Source organism: Apium graveolens, chromosome 2, assembly GCF_009905375.1.
Source record: "Apium graveolens cultivar Ventura chromosome 2, ASM990537v1, whole genome shotgun sequence".
In the NCBI taxonomy this organism is placed as follows: domain Eukaryota; kingdom Viridiplantae; phylum Streptophyta; class Magnoliopsida; order Apiales; family Apiaceae; genus Apium; species Apium graveolens.
In genome coordinates, this window is record NC_133648.1 from 318,663,991 (window position 1) to 318,682,393 (window position 18,403).

Below are 18,403 nucleotides of genomic sequence, written 5' to 3' on the forward strand. Positions count from 1 at the left end.
AATTCTTTTTTTTAAGACTTTATATAAAATAAATTTATTTTCAGTAAATAAATTTAATATATTAGCTAATCTGAAAATGACAATGTTAGTGTATCAAGTATTAAACCCAAGAAATATAATAGATATTCTTTTTGTATATAAATAAAATAGTGGGTTATGAGAGGGTTTATAATAAAGTTGAGATTCTTATTATATGGTCAAATCAAATATAAACTAAGACTGGTTTGAAAATTTTGATTATATATAATAAAATATTAAAATATCAAGTTCATTACGGTTACATTAATATTTTACAATGGTAAGGTGAATCATTTTTTCTTACATTAACCAATTTAAAGTTTTTTCAGAGGTATAAGTAAAAGAGTATTAAGATTACTGCAGTGTTATAAAAATCGACAATTTCGCCGATAAATTGATAGAAGGCAACCAAACAATATTATAGAGCAAAATCGGAGCATACAACATTTTTGCCATTTTCGATCAAAATCGGCAATTTTCCTGTCAAAATTTGACGAATCAAATACACGATTTGAGGTTATGAAGAGAAGAAAAGGAAGAAGAAATATACTCAGCATCGAGTTGATGAAGAATGACGATTTTAAATAAAGAAATCAGACGGCTGCCGAATAGAAACTGAAAAGATAAGGGAAGAAGAAGAGAGATTAAGACTCTTATTATTTTAATAAATAATGCACATAAAATAATGTTATAACTTAGTATGGATGTACAAATGTAATTTTACACATCTCAAATACAATTATTTTACTTATTTATTTTAAAAAGAATATAAAAATATGTTCGACATTATTTCGATTTAACATTTCGATAAATTCTTGATTTTTGACGGTAGTTCAAGCGATGTAATCCATTTTTCAATTTTCATAATCATTGATTCCTGACCTATATCTATTAATATATTTATCATAAAGAATGATGTATATTGAAAAATGTATTTATATTATCAATTGTACAATATTATATTTAATATGTCGGCTTTTATATCAAATCATTACATTTTCTAATATAGGAAGTAAGAACACCTCATATTCATTGTATTTTGTATCACTAATTGTATAGTGTAAACAAATATAGTAACTCTTTAATTAAGTTCGCAATATTTCATTCATTGTAATTATTTTCATGAAATATGTGTGATGTCATTTGTATAATATTTTGATCGTATATTTCAATTTTATTGCCGCATATTCAATTCATTTTGAGAAAAAACACGTTAAGTATGACATCGATCTCAATTCCATAAATAGAGATATTTAGTTAATCGATCCATCATGAAACAACATGAATATATCGTTGATAATTACAATCAAAATAATATAATTCACGCATTACAGAACATGCCCGTGCATTGCACGGGTTATAGAGCTAGTTCTGATTAATCACCGATCATGCAATTAATCACTACAAGTTATTATCGATTAATTCCAATTCACGGCTTTCAAAACTAGTTTCAAAATATCTACTCCCTCTTTTTCAAAAAAAAAAAAAAATCTACTCCCTCTGTCCCCTCAATTCTTTACATTGGGGGACGGGGGCTCGGCACGCACTTTAATACTCTTCTTAAATGTAATTGCATAATTTTTTAAATTTTTTTATTTTAAATAAAAATATGATGTTCAAATTTTAATAAAAAAAATAAAATTTTAAAAATAAATTACAGAAATATATTTTATAGTTACCTTAAAATGTGTGTCAAGTATGTGAAAAAAACTGTAAAGAAATAAGAGGGACGGAGTTCTTAAGAACAAATCTTAAGGTGAAATTCCGTGTCACCAATATATATTTAATAGCATTAGTTTCTTTTTTTTGAAAGTGGTGAACATAAATGTTTACTAAATTTTTATTGGTGCATTAGTTTGCAATTCAAAATATAACCAATATGGTAAATAAAGCCAAAACTAACAACAAATTTATCTCTCTCACATTCCCTCTAGGACATTCCCTCTAGGAAGAGCTTCCCCCATACAAATCCAGCCAGGATAGGAACCATTGCCACCCTATAGGTCCATAACAATGGCGAAGATGATAAGCGCTCTTATCATCTTCGCCTTTGTCAATGCATTTTATGTTGATGCATTTTTTCATCTTCCAAATTTTGGTAGCCTGAGAGACATGTATGCTGCATTAGAAAATGATAAGCCTAAAGAATATCTAGATGCTCACAATCAAATAAGGCTAGCATTGGGCGTGCCTCCCTTGACATGGGATCAAAGTCTCGAAAGACACTCGCGAAAATATGCTAATAGGCAAGCTCATATTTGTCATTTACACCATTCTCATGGTGCTTATGGTGAGAATCTTGCTTGGGAGTTATACGATGAGGCTACACCGCGACAAATTGTGCAGATATTTATCGATGAGCAGGCAAATTACGATATTGTTGCAGGTGTCTGCAGATGCCCACCATTGTCGAAAGATTGCATGTGTGGACATTTCACTCAGATTATTTGGAGGACTACTGAGAGAGTAGGGTGTGCAGAGGTTAACTGCAAGGGTGACCGGGGAAAACTCGTTGTCTGTTCGTATGATCCTCGAGGGAATGTTATAGGCCAGCATCCGCTTCATCCCCTCCCACATAAGGATGACTGAATTCCGAGGGAATGATACATGTGTTGATGTGTATTAGTACGTATATCTGTAACATGGCATCATAAGAACTTCTTGATGCTGTCGGGGGCCCTAGGCGCAAGTCTTGCTCGCCTATAGCCAGGCCACCTCTGACTGTCAAGTCCAGACATTGTATTATAACCTACATTTTTCAGGATTATCTCTTACTTTCAAACCTGTAATGTAGACAAGGACAATTTTGGGAGAATGAATGGATTCAAATATACAATTAACATTAGTCTTAATAGGTTTATAAATTGTTATCGAACAACGGATAGATAAGATGCATGGCATGTATTCTTTATACCATGTTCATAGTGCATCCTCAGTCGAACAATCTGAGATTATACTGTAAGAGTTGGTAACAAGGATCAATTTGGCATAAGACCTGGAAAGACTTTTCTGCGTAGGTTGTATTGAGAACTTTGTTGCCAATGTACAATTCCACAAAGGTTCCAAAAGATAGACCTGCAGTTCGTTACTAAATCCGTCCCAAAATACAAGTACCTTTTACTTTTTACATTTACATGTATTTTAACGTGAATAAAAATGAAATCTCTGCAAATCATTTTTCAAATTTTTTTCTGAATAAAAATATATACATATTAAATTTTAATTCAAGAAAAAAAAATTAAAACAAAATATGCGGAAATATAACTTTTACATATAATAAAATACACATAAAATTGCTTCCTGTCAAAAAAAAATACGCATAAAATTTCAAAAAAACTTTTATTTTGAGACGGAGGAGTATATCGGCACAATAGCTTTAGAAGTGGCTAAGCGCCTAAATCGTAACATTTAGAATGGGCCTTTCCATGGGCCAAGCTCAGAATGGGCCTAAAATCAGTCCACACTAAAACGACATCGTTTAACCTACATAATTTAACCCAAAACTAACAAACAATAAATCTCACCTCTACCATCACTCTCCATCTTCACTTCTTCTCTCTTTTACTCAAAATACACACGAAATGCAACAAATGGGTCTGCTCCGAAACGTTCTCAAATCGGGTCATCTCATCCGGGTCGGGCATCAAAACCCACGATTCACTTCATCTCCCAGGCCCTTTTCAACTGCTGGAGGATCCACAACCCAGGACTCTCCCCCAATTGTTGACCCATCTCTTCACGATCCCAATTCAGGTTTTATTTATTTTTCAATTTTCCTATTTTTTATTTTATTTTATTTTAATTATTTCAGTAATTTGTAGGGTTTAATTTTAGGGTTTATAATTTTCATTCTCCCTTGATCGTTTGGTTCAGAAGACGGTACGAGTTTGGAATCATGAACAGGGTACTTAGGGGAATTGGGAATTAAAACTTACGTGTAGTACATTTTAATGGCATAGTTGTAAATATCTTATTGAATTTCTGTAATTACAAAAGTGCCCATCTTGTATTTAAAGTAAGGGAAATTTTATATCCTGAGAAGTTTTTTTTATTTCGAGAGCTACCTTATAGAAAAAGACTATACTGCCCCCAATGTATGCACAATAATAATCCAAATATAAAAAATACTGAGGGTAATTTCGTCTTTTCTCATAAGTAAAAAACTTGCTCCGGAAATATAACTTCCCCAATTTAAAATTAGAGCCTTCGTTCGTTTCGTGTACTTTCGTTTCGTGTACTTTCGTTTCGTGTACTTTCGTGTCGTTTACTTTCGTGCCTAACCTAAACCCGAATCGTTAGGGATTCGTTTTGTTTCGTGTTCGTGTATCTTTCGTGTCGTGTTTCGTGTAATTTAAAATTAATAATAAAAATAAAGATAAATAAAAAATATATTTAAATATTAAGTTTTTACTAGTCGAGTCTTAAGTCAATAAGTCATAAAGACTCAAGTGCAGTCAAGTCTTATGAAATTTAAATTTGAATATATTTTGTATCTATTTTCTGTAAATATTATATGTAAAATATTATTGTAAGATAATATATGTATTAATATAATTTTGATAAATTTATTTAAATATTTATATATTTCGTGTACTTTCGTTTCGTGTCGTGTACCCAAGTGTAAACCCAAAACCGATACTAAATTCATCCGTGTACTTTCGTGTTCGTGTACCAAAAATGTCAAACAAAACCCGTTTACTTAAAATCCTTTGTATCTCACGTAACGGACGTAGGAGCATTAATTCCTTGTAAATAAGCATATAAGCATGTTAATGATGACATAATTTTCGAATTATGTGTGGATTTAATTAATTAGAAACTCTGTATGACAATGTGGCTGGGTTTGTGATTTTTCAGGTGTATATTGTTATGGTGCAGTGGGTGGTATTACAAGTCATACGACGAAGAATGATATACTTAATTTGCTAGAGGGATGTAACCTGACTCCCGAAGATCTGAAAGTTGAATACAGTTATGATTTTTCTTGGAGGCAAATGTAATTTTCTTGTTATAATTAACTTTTTGTCCCTAATTTTTAGTTGTCTTAAGCCTTTACTGTGTAATAATTATATTTCGAGATTTGTTTAATAGGGGTCCAGATAAGTTCTGAGTAGAAAAATAATCATTTTTTTAGATTTGGTGAGTAGTTATTTTAGATGGTATTTTGTTAGTTTTTGTTTCATTTTTTTTTAATTCAAACAGGATGATCCAGTTTCCTTCTTGGACTTCCTACGATATGGCTTTAAGGGTGGTTAGTAGGAGAGCTCGGGAGTATAATATAAAAAAGGTAAGGCATTATCGTACAAAAAGTACTGTATAGTGGCTCTTAATCTAGTATTCCTTCGTGGGAATAAATGGTAACGTGTATGTTATGTGTCTGCAGCTTGACCCTGGAAAATGGGCAAGGAGAATATCCTACGATGGAAAGGCTGTAAGTTGAAGTTCTGGCTTTTTGCTTAAATTTCGGATAACGTACTCTGTGAATTATTACTATCGCTCGACGTTATAGGATCTTTATATCTAGAACAGAGAAAGTAATACTATTCTAATCGGTATAGCTATAGAACCGGACACTTGTATACACCATGGTTAGATGAGAGAACACTCTATTTATTAACTGTTAGATATTAATTCATATACAGCAAGGGGATTATAATTCAAAGCCACAGAGGACGGTTCACTAGTTGTAAGTGCTCGGTTCCAACTGTGTTGCCACCTGATACCAAAAGTTTGACCTGAAAGAAAAGTCATTTACGTTCTGTTGGTAGTCTTTCTAAAGATTTCATACTGGTCCTAATTACAACGGTAAAACTTGTATGTTTTAGTTGCTACTGCAAGGAATCCCTCGCAATGCAGTTCCGGATGATATAGACCGAATTCTCTCAGGTTTTCGTCATGATGGAACCTTCGTGGACATTTCTACGAGGTTAATGCTGAAATTACTGTAACTTTGTGTACTACTGTCATCTTGAACTGTGCTCCTGATATTTTCTTCCTCTGTTGGCGTTGTAGGTATGTTGATGGAAATAGAATGGCAATTCTTAGGTTTCCATCAGCGATATTGGCAAGAGTTGCATTCCTTACCACCATCAGGGAATTTTGTCTCAACAACCAACTTTCGGCCCAAATTCTTTACTAATTTCCTAGTTGATTTCCGTTTCCGTTGGACTCGAAATGGAGTTATATCCGTACAATCACCATTCCAGGTGCACTGAATGTCATATTTTAACTTGTCATGTCTTGAATTTCTTTCTACAAAAAAACATATGCAACAGTTGACATATGCTTTCTCTTCTCGCCATAATTTTCAGCCAATTCGGGGGCGTGATTGTTTTTTTAATCGTGTGTGCTGTGTATTGCATGGTTTCGATTTGAAGTTTGGTAACACAGTGACATCTCAGAAACAACAATTTGTGGAACTAGTGTTCAATTATGTGGTATCTGGACAGCAGTTTAGTCACTGATTTCAAATTAACTAAAGGAAATCAGTAGAGGATCATTACATAATAGATTTCTATGTGTTATGTTCATAAAATTAAAACAGTAACATGAATACAAGGTACTCATAAATTACATAATTTATGAGTACCTTTCAAAGAGTTGCTTATAGACATCAGTAGGTTTATGATTTATAGACATGATATTTACAATAGTTACAAAAGCCTTGATCAATTACAAAGAGTTGCTTAAAAATAAAACAAAACAACAAAGAGTTATCTATATGTACAATAAGTCGAACATGATAGTTTCTGCGAGAATTGTTATCTCGGGTAAGTTTCATGCGGTAAGCTCAGGAATATTATTTTCAAATTGTTATTATCGTCGATTTTATATAAGAAAATGTCAAAGTTGGACTTCACTGCCATCTATACACCGGCCATGCATAATGATTTCTGTTACCATTTACATCATAATCATCCGGATCCCAACCGCGATCATTCAGAGGAAGATTTCTATCTGCATAATAAATACGATCGTCCTTGGCTGCCAAGTACCTATCAGGATACTCTGGTGGATCCGTCGCAGTCATTGCTGCAACCTGTCTTCGTTTCCCCTTCCGAGTCAGTAGACAAGCTAATTGCGTATTTGGAGGTTTAGCAAGATGCCATTGATGTCGCTCTCCTTGCTTAAGAGTCACCTGTGGTGGTCCTTTCGGATTGTATTCTGCGTAATCTTTAATCTCACCGCAACTAACTCCCAGAGTTTCTCCACCATTCAGTGCATTGATGACATATACATTTAAACCTGCACCTGATACACATGTAATGGTTGCAAAACTATATGTTACTATTGTTATTGTGAGAACTGAAACAAACAAGTTTGAAGGAGACTGGCCTTTCATTGTGAAAGTTGGTAGTTTTTGATCATTTCTGATTGTCTATTTATAATTCACTCAAGCCCATGAAAGTTTGCCAAATTTAAAACACTGTCGATGAATATTTGGCATTGAGAGAAATTATAGCTTGTCCAAAATGAACATCAAAGTTGTGGTCCTAATAATTGGATCCCAAGTTCTTTACTAATTTATTAGTTGGTTTTCGTTTTCTTTAGACTCCGAATCAAGTTATTAATCTTATAATAAGGTATTCATGACTTAAAATTAATAAGTGTTCCTATTAATGTTTACTAATTTATATGGCAATATTAATATAGGAAAATAAAAAAATGTAATTCCTTCGAGAGTAGTGCTACACATAGCAAAAAGGGTGTGAAATATTGTTACAAAATGATGTGATATGGCTGATGTGACAGTATAAAATAATTTGACGCATTTTAATTTAATATTTGCTATAACCTATCAGAGTTTTCCACCAGTTTGCCACCCAAATCTTATTCAAATTTATAAAAATACTAGTTTTTTTACTAATATGGCTTATTGTCTTTACAATGAGTATATGTCTTAAGAAATTCTGAGGGTGAGCCAGAGTCGAACTCATGTCGGTCGAACTCATATCCTGGTACGACAGAAGATAAACTCTTGATCACTGAACTATGTAATCGTGCTCTATAAGGATATTAATTAGAACAAAATAATCGACTAAAATGCAGCAAGGGTAAGAAAGATACCCCAAATAATCAATATGCCATTGGCCTTTTGACATAATAGGAGTACCATGAAATACAACTACAGTGCCTAACTGACATATGTCAAGGCTTGTGTGACCTAAACACAGTACCAAACTAACAATTGCATCATCTGCAGGTGGCTCTGAATGAGACGACCAAATAAAGCTACCTCGCAAATAAATGGACAAATCAAATTCAGCAGTTCTCCTTCTGCAATTAATAGTGGTTAGTGGGAGTCAGTTTCCAGATACAAATCCTTATATCAAATTACTTTAACAACAAGAACTAGGAAATTCTTGAAATATTATACATTTACAAATTAACTGCATAGAATAAACAATAACCAGATGGCCATCACTTTGCTTGCTCCTGATCACTGCTCGAGTTTTTGTGTGTTGTCCTCGGACCTTTTCCTTTTGTTTCCAGGAAGGGTCCTTCAAATCAACATCAATTCTGTCTCCATGCAAGTGCGCCCAAGACCAAGAGTGTCTTTCTCAGTTATAGCGCAAACATAAGCCAGTCTTGTACTGTAAGTGGTCCAGACGTCTCCACTTACAGTTTGCTATATTCCATTATGTATCGTAAATATCTTACCAGTTCTGGAGCCAATCCTTCCGGATAATATAGTATCATCAGCATCTTTAACAAGACAGAGAACAGATTTTGCCAAGTTATTTGGGGCAAACAATGATCTTGAGCTTTAAGGTCATTTGTTTTTATATATTTAAGTATAATGTTGTTTCTGTCAGGGACGTACTGTAGTCATACCAAGTGCTTAGTTGGGAATTTTGAATTTTAAAATTCATAGATCAAACATGTATGATACAGATTTTAGAAATCTGGGAGGTGGGTGTAGTTGATAAATACCGATTTAAATTACACTCTCTTCTCTACCTTCAAACCTATTTTTTTATCACCCTGGTAGATAAATTCATGTAAAATACAATAAGTTTTAAAGTGATTTGTCAATACTTACTATGTTAATCGGACTCTGACAATTTTTTTTAAATAAAATATACATGTTTCTAACCTAAAACAAGTGTCCAAGTCCGAGTCGAGCGACCGAATCAGGTACTCGAAGGTGAGATGAATAGTCCGAGCACCGTATATTTGTCATAATTTATACAGATTCTGTTTCCTATATGTATTATAGGATTTAAAATTTGTATTTTTTTTTTAAAATTGGAGTCCTGCTAAAGGAGAAAATGTTTCTATTCGAACTGGAAAGTGGTTAACCTATGACTCGAATCCTATTGTTACATCTAGTAAGTTGTCTTAGTGACAAGGTTGTGCAAAATATGATGAGGACCGGAACAAGTGGGGTGAGAATGTTGTCAGAGATCACATGAATAGGGAAGATGAGATGCTTAGTTCTTAGTTGGCTGGAGATTTTCATTTGGTAGACAAGAAGCTAACGGAAGATGAATTCATGATGTGCTGGGCCATTTGTGGTGCCAGAAAAGATAAATTTTGGCAGATATATGAAGGCTCATCATAGTGTTACTATCTCTCCATGTATGAGCTTAGAAGGTCGAGTGGAGCAGTGGGTGCAGCTAGATTTGAAGCAAGTTTCTGACATTCATATATAATCATCTGTCTACGAAATAACTTTTAGCTTCTCTCACCCAAGCAACTACATAACTACACTCGTTAAAAGTTTCGAGCCTACAGATGAGTATATTACTGTATTGTATAAATCCATCATGTGTAAGTGTTCTGGATAGTATAATAAAATACAGGCACCTCGCAAAGAAAGAGATATATTGCATTCAGAATTTGTACAATTAGCACTAAGCAACAACAGAGCTTGATATTTTAAGTTCATCAGTTAAACATACTCCTAAGGGATACAGACAAATGATAATTATCAAGATATGTTGATACAGAACAAGAGAATATCTTATAACTATTACCTTATGAGCCACATTTCTTGTTTGCAGAACTAGGTGTACATTTCAAGTTTTTGGGAAACTGCACCCGGAAACTATTCTTGCATAGGTGACTCTGTCAGAAAAGATGTTCGCAAAACTTTATTTCCGGCCTTAATTGTTAAGGTTATGCGGCTTTGTCTGCTTGTCGAATAGCATCATCCTCGCGTTTCCTTTTCTTTTGTTTTCCATGAGGTTTAGGTAAGTTGGTCATTTTTGAAAGTTTCACAATGTCTGCACTACATCTAGCTCTGTGTTGTTATACGCAGTTAGTAGCATAATTCTATTCATAGGCTTTTAAATAATATTGCTCAAGAAGCCATCTGTCCCTTCTTCTTAAACAATTTTTTTTAACACTACGAATAAAATAAGCTAATAACCAATGCATATAACAATACAGAGCTAAATGTAGCTCAGACACTGTTGGAACTTTCAAATATGACCAACTGACCCACACCTCATGGCAAACAAAAGAAAAGGAAACGCGAGAATGCAGCTATTCGAGAGAGTGATAGTGACAGGCCAAGGCCGGATAACTTTAGTAATCAAGGCCGGAAGTAAAATTTTGGGAACAAAAACCATTCTGACAGTCAGCTGTACAAGAACAGGTTTCTGGTGCAGGAAAGAAGAATTACCAATGTGTGTTCTATGATAGACAAAAGCACTTTTGGTGTACTTGCATGGGATAGAATTGATGTTGATTATAAGAATCAATCCCCGCTTCCTAGAAACCAATGTAGAAAAACAAGTAAATGCAAAAGGGCAGGAGAAAGAGACCCTGTCGAGGAGTGCAATATAAGATAGAATAGAACTATACTTCCTGAATGAAATGAAAGATGCAAAGTTAGACAGACCCTCTTAAGTTTTATCATGGAAGCAGCAATTGGATTTAGTCTAGCCCCTCAAATTCCCCAAACAATTAAATCCTACTCATTTGTTCCATGGAACAAAACAAACAAAATTCAACTGGCCAACTGCATAGTTAATTAGCTATTACATAAACTAGAGCTATTCATAGTTAGAGTCTGGAACTAGTGTACTGACTGATATTAGAGTATCATCACATAATAGATTTCTACAAAGGTTACAATTTTCAAGAAGGCCTGTAACTTCTGATATAGGAATAAGAAGAATATATAAGCCTAACTACATTCCAAAATATCAGAAATATTAGCATTTATGGACTTCAGTCTCCAACCAGAAATAGCAAAAACATATTTAAAATTTTATTTTTGAAGGCAATCTCTCCACACTGATTTTTTTAATACAAACTAGAGATTATAGAGTGGCTACCTATACTAAAAGCTCAGCACATCAATATTTATACTAAAAAGGAGGATTTTATCTGTACTAGAAAAATACCTTACAGAAACCTCACCTCTAACAAGAATTAGAGAAACTTTAGATCATTTTCCACCTAGGGCTCGGCAAACGGTACGACTGGCTAGAAAGGATATTTCTAGAATCCTGATGTTGTGAGCAAAAGAATCGAGGTTATGGAGATTTTGGGGGGCAGCGGCGCACATTAATAGGGAAAAGCATAGATGTTGTGGGCGAAAGGATCGAGGCTATTGAAATTTTGGGGGCAGCGGCGCACAATAATAGGGCAAAGCATAGATGTGTGGGCGAAAGAATCGAGGCTATGGCAATTTGGGGGACAGAGGCGCACATTAATAGGGCAAAGCATAGATGTTGGGCCTTCTAGACGCGGGCCTAGTACGATTGCACTAGCTGCCTTGTTCTAGGGCCGGCCTTGTAAATTACAATGGGAGCTAGAATATAGTCCAATATTTCACCTTTAAACAGATTGCACTACAAGTTTAATAAATTTCCTTAAAAATCATTTCCATGTCATCAATGTTTTTACTTTTTACCTATGACAGATTGCAACTTTAGTTTTCAATAACAAAAAGGAAAGATGGGGTGATTATAGTGGCCAGTCACCTATTAAGGAAAAAGGAAAATGACTGGAACATGGTACGGTTCTCATGTTCATCACTGATAACACGGTAAACTGGAATGATGACTAACTAAAGTAAGCATGACTGTAACTCCCTCCAGACAGCAAAACAATTAAATCTTGATTAAAGAGCAGCGACATATTTACATAGATGACACATTTGAACCATGTTGAGGAGAATGTACTTGTCAAAAAAGAAATGTAGAGGATAAAGTGTATACCAAAAACATCACTACTACTTTATATGATACCATATATGAAAAGTGAATTTACCAAATCGTTTGTAAATCTTGTACGCTGTCGCTTTCCTTCTGATTTTTTTTCTTTCCTCTGACCCTGGAGAAGAAACGCAAACTTCAGTCTGAAATCATATGTCTTACACTGTCTAGCCACCCTAAAGTCTTACAGATCAACTGACAAACGGTGACAACGAAATGTGAAAATATATCCACCTCTGCATAAAAAATGCCCTGAAATGTGGTATAGAGATGCAAAAACCCACATATAATTGATCAGGTCATCAGGGAAAGATTCCAGCAAGTTCACAATGCAAATAAAAATACTAGTCTTTATAATTCTTGAAAATATAATTGATAAACAACCTAGACTTAAAAATAAACTAAAGTTTCTGTCCACATAATGCAATTGTGTCCACATAATACTTTGCCCTGGATTTGTGGAATAATCGAGGAAGAGTATGCCATGCTAATCCACATCTCAGGATCAGGCACCGATGATCACATAAGCAAGTTTACCTTATAGCTCAACATTCATTCAAAATATAATAGCAACTTTAAATAGTTTGCCGAGTGTAACATATTTTTGGGCCAAGGTTTAAGAGTCAAAAAGAAAATTTGTATCCTCCATTACGACAGAGTCTACATCAAGTACGAGACCAAATTGATTCAGAGACAACACTGAGAGCATTCTAAAGAAATTACTAAAAAAATAAATGTACATAAAAATTAGAATCACTCACTTGCAGGGAATTTAAAACTGTGAACACCGCTGCAATATCTGAGAGAAAGTTTAAGGTAACAAAACTAGATAGATCAGTACATTAACACTCCTTATACTTAAAACCAATTAAGGATCTTGCACCCATGGTGTTGTAGCCTGGTGGAGTTAGATGCCTGAGTATATAAAAGTTTTTAAATTGATTATTACAAAGAAACAAACCACTAGAGAGGCACAAACCATTTAAGAGCAACAATAAAGGTGTCCAGGAGAATACTGAGAACAGGCCTTGAACACAACACATACCCTAAACCTAAAGTATTAACTAGATTGCCGAAAGCCAAACTACTAAAATTGATCATATACAAATAATGGTATACTAAACATATCAACAAAGAGTTATTCAAGAGGGAACAAATTTTACCATGAGAATAATAGCCCGGAACTCATAATTATCATATTTTTCAAATAACATATTCCAAATATTAAAATTGTGCATATTCTGAAAGGCCTGTTCTTAGTACCTGTACCTAGTGATCTCTCGGTGCAATGACCAATCCATGACCTTTCCTTGCTTCACGATAGACGGTTTCGACAATGGTCACTAAACTCCTGCTTGTTCTTTATTGCCCAACTGATATTATCGTTGTTCCCGGTGCCAAGATCAATCCTAATATGTTTGTTCCTGAAAAAGAACATAACAGTAGACGGATTGTACAGTTCATACACAACATTGAAGTCAGGCACCTCAGTAATATTTACAACATAAATGACAGCAAAATTCTTTATTGTCTCAGCAACCAAAGCTAGTACTTCATCCATCTGCATACAAGTTTCATCCCAATGATGACTGAATCGAATGACAACGACGCGTTCTTTCTCACCGAGAATAGCCTGGTCTACCGTCCATCCTGAGTGCAAGTCTGTTAGCAAATACGACATCCACAGTTTGGCCAATAAACAAAAATGCTCAAGTTGTACGTACCTCCAGCCTTCAGCCCTTCATATGTAGTGTTTTTTTGCTATGGATTTAGAGTCCCATAAAAAGTTCAATTCTGACACTAATTGTGTTCAACACATAGCTGGGGAAATATGATAAATATAGGAATTTGTTATCTGGGTTATATTTTATTATTTAATTCTTTTAGTTTAGATTGCATAAAGTCACCAAAAATAACCTTAAATTCTAACAAATTTAAATAAAATGCAAATATATTTAATATTGTTTTGGGTATAATGTAAGATGGAAAGGCTTGTGGTTCAAAATACAGGTTACTATTACGAAAAGTTCTCCCTGTTACGAAAAACCTTCATTGTTACTATCTCTTGATGTCTTTGACACTGTAGCTCATCATGAAGATCAGGAAGCACTACAAGAAAAACGTCTAAAGACAAAGGTTACGCACTGATGCAAAAAATGCAAAAAACCGATGTTTTCGTGGGTGTAGTAAAAGGTCCCTGTTTTTCACATCGGTTCAGACTGATGTGAAAAACAATTGCTGAGGTGCTTGGATATTGGCTCGGTTTGTAAGCAGAGACAGGTTGGTTTCTCCGAAATTGCTGAGGTGGTTGGTGTTACATGGCAGAAAATAGTATAATCAGATTGTTAACCTAATAATTTAAGCTGTTGAAGATCAATGATTGTAAGAGTATGATCTCCTAAACTGATAATGTAAGTATATCCTTTGTATAACGTTTTGCCAAGAGAGTCTCCCATTGGCTCAGACACAAAAAAGCAAATTTTTACTATTCATATATAATGATCTATCTACGGCAAAAGTATTAGCTTCTTTCGCCCAAGCAACTACGCTCGTATGAAGTTTCAAACCTACACATGTAAAGTATAATGTATATATCCATCATGTGTAAGTGGTTCTGGATGATATAACAAAATACAGCTACCTCGAAAAGAAATAGATCTATTGCATTCAAAAATTGCACAATTAATATTACGCAACAACAGAGCTTGACATTTCTAGTTCATCAGTTAACCACAAGGATACCGACAAATGATAATTAGCAAAATAGTACATAGACATGTTGATACAGAACAAGAAAATATCTGAAACCTATTAGCTTACCATTTTTCTACTGGTAAGCTTGGCTGACATTTGTAACTTCTGAGTTGATCTACAGCATACAAAATTTAATCATCTGGCTATTGAATAGGTCTCGAGGAGATCCAGATCACTTCCTTGACGGCTCCTATTTCAATTGGTGATTTCTAGGCTTTGGTACTGACTTCTGAGCTAATTTTTCGCTCTTCTTTATGACCTTAGAGGCTAATGTTTTCAACGGAACTGTAATATCCAAAGGAAGAAGCAATTCTTTCAACTCATGCCACTCAAGATCTTCAAAGTCTCCATCATCATAGTCTATCCTGTACCAACCAGATTCTTTTTCAAACTTGGTTACTTTTCCATTATATAACTTCTCCTCGAACAGTTTCTGAACTTTCCTTCCCACCAACCATTCACCAAATATTGTTTCCTTCTGTAATTCAATGTCACTTGCTGTCTCGCGAAGAGTAGGATTATCACCAGTATTTACTGCAGGAGGCACCCCATTAATAACTACAGCAGGTTCACCTGCTAACTCAAATACTCCTGTCACCAAGGACTCCGAGTTCTCCTCCTTGCAGTGATTTTCCATCATCTACTACAATCAACCTGTAACAAGAAGTTCGCAACGAGTACATGTAAGCAAGGGAAACCAATTGGAAACAATGAGCAAATTTTCCTAAAGAAGTTGACTACTAATTTGATGGTCAGCCGTAAAATCCTATGAAGTTCAGATTGTATAAGGACATAAATCTATGATAGCTTGTAGCTTCTGATTCTAAAGCTTGATATAGAATTCTCAAGATCAACAGATCACTATGAAGATTTTAATTAAGATGGGGAGAAGTAGCCTACAGATTGTATAAAAGAGGTGGAAGATTTGAAAGTAAACAGCGTAATGGGGTGTGAATATTTATTCATGTAAATCTGGGTTATAAACAATAAGTTCATCACTAAAAATATAAACTCTAATTAATATTTGTATCATTGGCACACGCTATTAATTTGGATAATCAGTAACTTCATATGTATAAGCTTATCACCGCACTGTTAATTGAGATCATCAATACAAATAATTTTATACAAATGACACAGACAACATTTGACTAGAAACCAAGTAGAACTTAACCAAAATTAAATGGTGTGGAGGGAGTATTAATTACCAAGTCTACTGCTTCCCCATATCCAAAGATATTTTAATTTATATAGTGCGTTTGGTTTTGAAAAAGCCATGCTTAACTTTGCAGTTAAGCGCTTAAGCTACAGGAGGGACCTTGCACTTCGCTGCATTTTTGCCTTACAGCTAACATACAGCTTAAGATTTTACTCCATCTCAAATGAACTGGGTCAAAACAGACACAGATTGTGGTTTAAAACAAATTCGAATAGAGGTAAAAATAGGTCTAGACTATAAGATGCGTCATTGTCAGCACGCTTACGGTGACACCGGGGATAGATCTAGCATTAGAAATCATTGAAAACATGCATTTACCATTTGGCTATCAGTTTTTATAACTGTGTCTAAGACTGTTGTTGAATGGTCTGGCACACCTAATTGATACTTGATAATAGATGAGAAAAAAGAAAACTACATGGAAGGATGTCAACCTACAACTGGTGATTAAATACCCGAGGCTTACCAAAGAAAAAATAAAAATCACAACAGTTAATAGATTTAGTACTAAAAAATGAACGTATTAATATTATTTAAAAGGAAAGTAGGGAAAACGCCCCCAATGTAGAATCCGACATTGAGCGACCCCATGATAAATGTTTGAATATATAAGTCATAAGATCCTGGTAATATCATTGTTTACCTAACAAATGCAAAGCGTAGAAGTCGCATAGCTTTTGTAATATCATTGTTCCATGTGCACGTCATTCAAAATGCACAAATTTCAATTTTTTATTTTCAAAAATATTATAAGCATCTAACCACAACTTCATTAATTTTCGACAACCTGCCTCCAAAAATTCTACAAAAATCAAGTGCAGGTGCAGCTATTACAAGGTCATTGTATATAACTCGTCATAATTACGTTTTACTACAAAAATCAAGTGCTTCTACTACAAAGTCATTGTATATAACTCGCCACAATTACGATTCATTTTATGAAACAATAGCAAAGAACTACAAATGTGTCATTAAATATAAAACAACCTTGATCAAATTCGAATACAACTAGGATTATGTCAAATTAAATTCTCTTCTCATTCAATAGTGAAGCCCGTAAGCCTTAATTCTATTACGATAAACCAATTGTTTATACGGTCGATATTTAATTAACATAACAAGGAACTCTCCCTATTGTGTCATTAAATATTAAATATAAAACAAACTTGATCAAATACGAATACAAGTAGGATTTTGTCAAATTAAATTCTCTTCTCATTCAGAAGTGAAGCCATTAGCCTTAATTGAGTTAATTCTATTACAATATAACAATTGTTATATGGTCGATATCTAATTAACATAACAAGGAACTCCCCTATTGTGTCATTAAATATAAAACAACCTTGATCAAATACGAATACAAGTAGGATTTTGTCAAATTAAACTCTCTTCTCATTCAATAGTGAAGCCATTAGCCTTAATTGATTCTATTACGATATAAGAATTGTTATACGGTCGATATCTAATTAACATAACAAGGAACTCTCCCTATTGTGTCATTAAATATAAAACAACCTTGATCAAATATGAATACTAGTACGATTTTGTCAAATTAAATTCTCTTCTCATTCAATAGTGAAGCCATACGCCTTAATTCTATTACGATATAACAATTGTTTATACGGTCGATATCTGATTAACATAACAAGGAACTCTCCCTATTTCGTGAATGATAGCGATTACTCCTACGATTCAATTCCATTTACAAATGCAAATTCAATCAATTATACAGCAACAAATTAACAACAAAAAAAAAAGTGTGATAATTACATCTAATAATAATAACTATCACAAGTAATTCAAAATCGAAAACATAATTAAAATGCGTACGTTTCGAACCAGCAATTGAAATTAAATCAGGTTAATAATTTAAGTAGAGAAAGAGTAAAGAGAGTTACCAAAGGGTACAGTTTGTAAGATGAGTTGAATCAGAAACCCTAGATTTATCGTCCGGTGGCCGGTTTTTATAAAGAGGCCGGAATCGTGTAAGCCGGGTCGGGTAGGACGTTTTAAAAACTGTAGGAAGGGACGACCCGGATTGGTCGTGTTTTCATTAGGATTTTTTACTTTTTTTTCTTTTCATGAATATGACTTACGGTTACAAATAAGTATATGTTCTAATAAATTATTCGAGAATAAATTCTTAATCACTCGACTTATTTAACCGTATTTTATTTTACTTTATTTTAAGATAAACTATTCCTACTTATATTATCGCTTTTTTAAGTATTAACATTAT

The 18,403-nt window shown here is 34.0% G+C and overlaps 2 protein-coding genes and 1 pseudogene across 2 annotated transcripts; 2 read left to right on the forward strand and 1 right to left on the reverse strand.

Moving 5' to 3' along the window:
* The first annotated feature begins 2,031 nt into the window (after positions 1-2,031).
* On the forward strand, positions 2,032-2,607 carry LOC141704818 (pathogenesis-related protein 1C-like). Its single transcript, XM_074507988.1, has one exon. The coding sequence runs from the start codon at positions 2,032-2,034 to the stop codon at positions 2,605-2,607; it is 576 nt and encodes a 191-aa protein (XP_074364089.1).
* Positions 2,608-3,530: 923 nt separating this feature from the next.
* LOC141708947 (uncharacterized) lies at positions 3,531-6,358 on the forward strand. The gene is made up of 6 exons (XM_074512806.1): positions 3,531-3,771; positions 4,876-5,014; positions 5,221-5,305; positions 5,402-5,449; positions 5,844-5,944; positions 6,031-6,358. Exons 1-6 carry the CDS (start codon positions 3,600-3,602, stop codon positions 6,155-6,157), a joined length of 672 nt encoding a protein of 223 aa, XP_074368907.1. The 5' UTR covers positions 3,531-3,599; the 3' UTR covers positions 6,158-6,358.
* A 1,450-nt stretch (positions 6,359-7,808) lies between these two features.
* On the reverse strand, positions 7,809-18,230 carry LOC141708948 (thioredoxin-like protein YLS8; annotated as a pseudogene).
* Between the last annotated feature and the right edge of the window lie 173 nt (positions 18,231-18,403).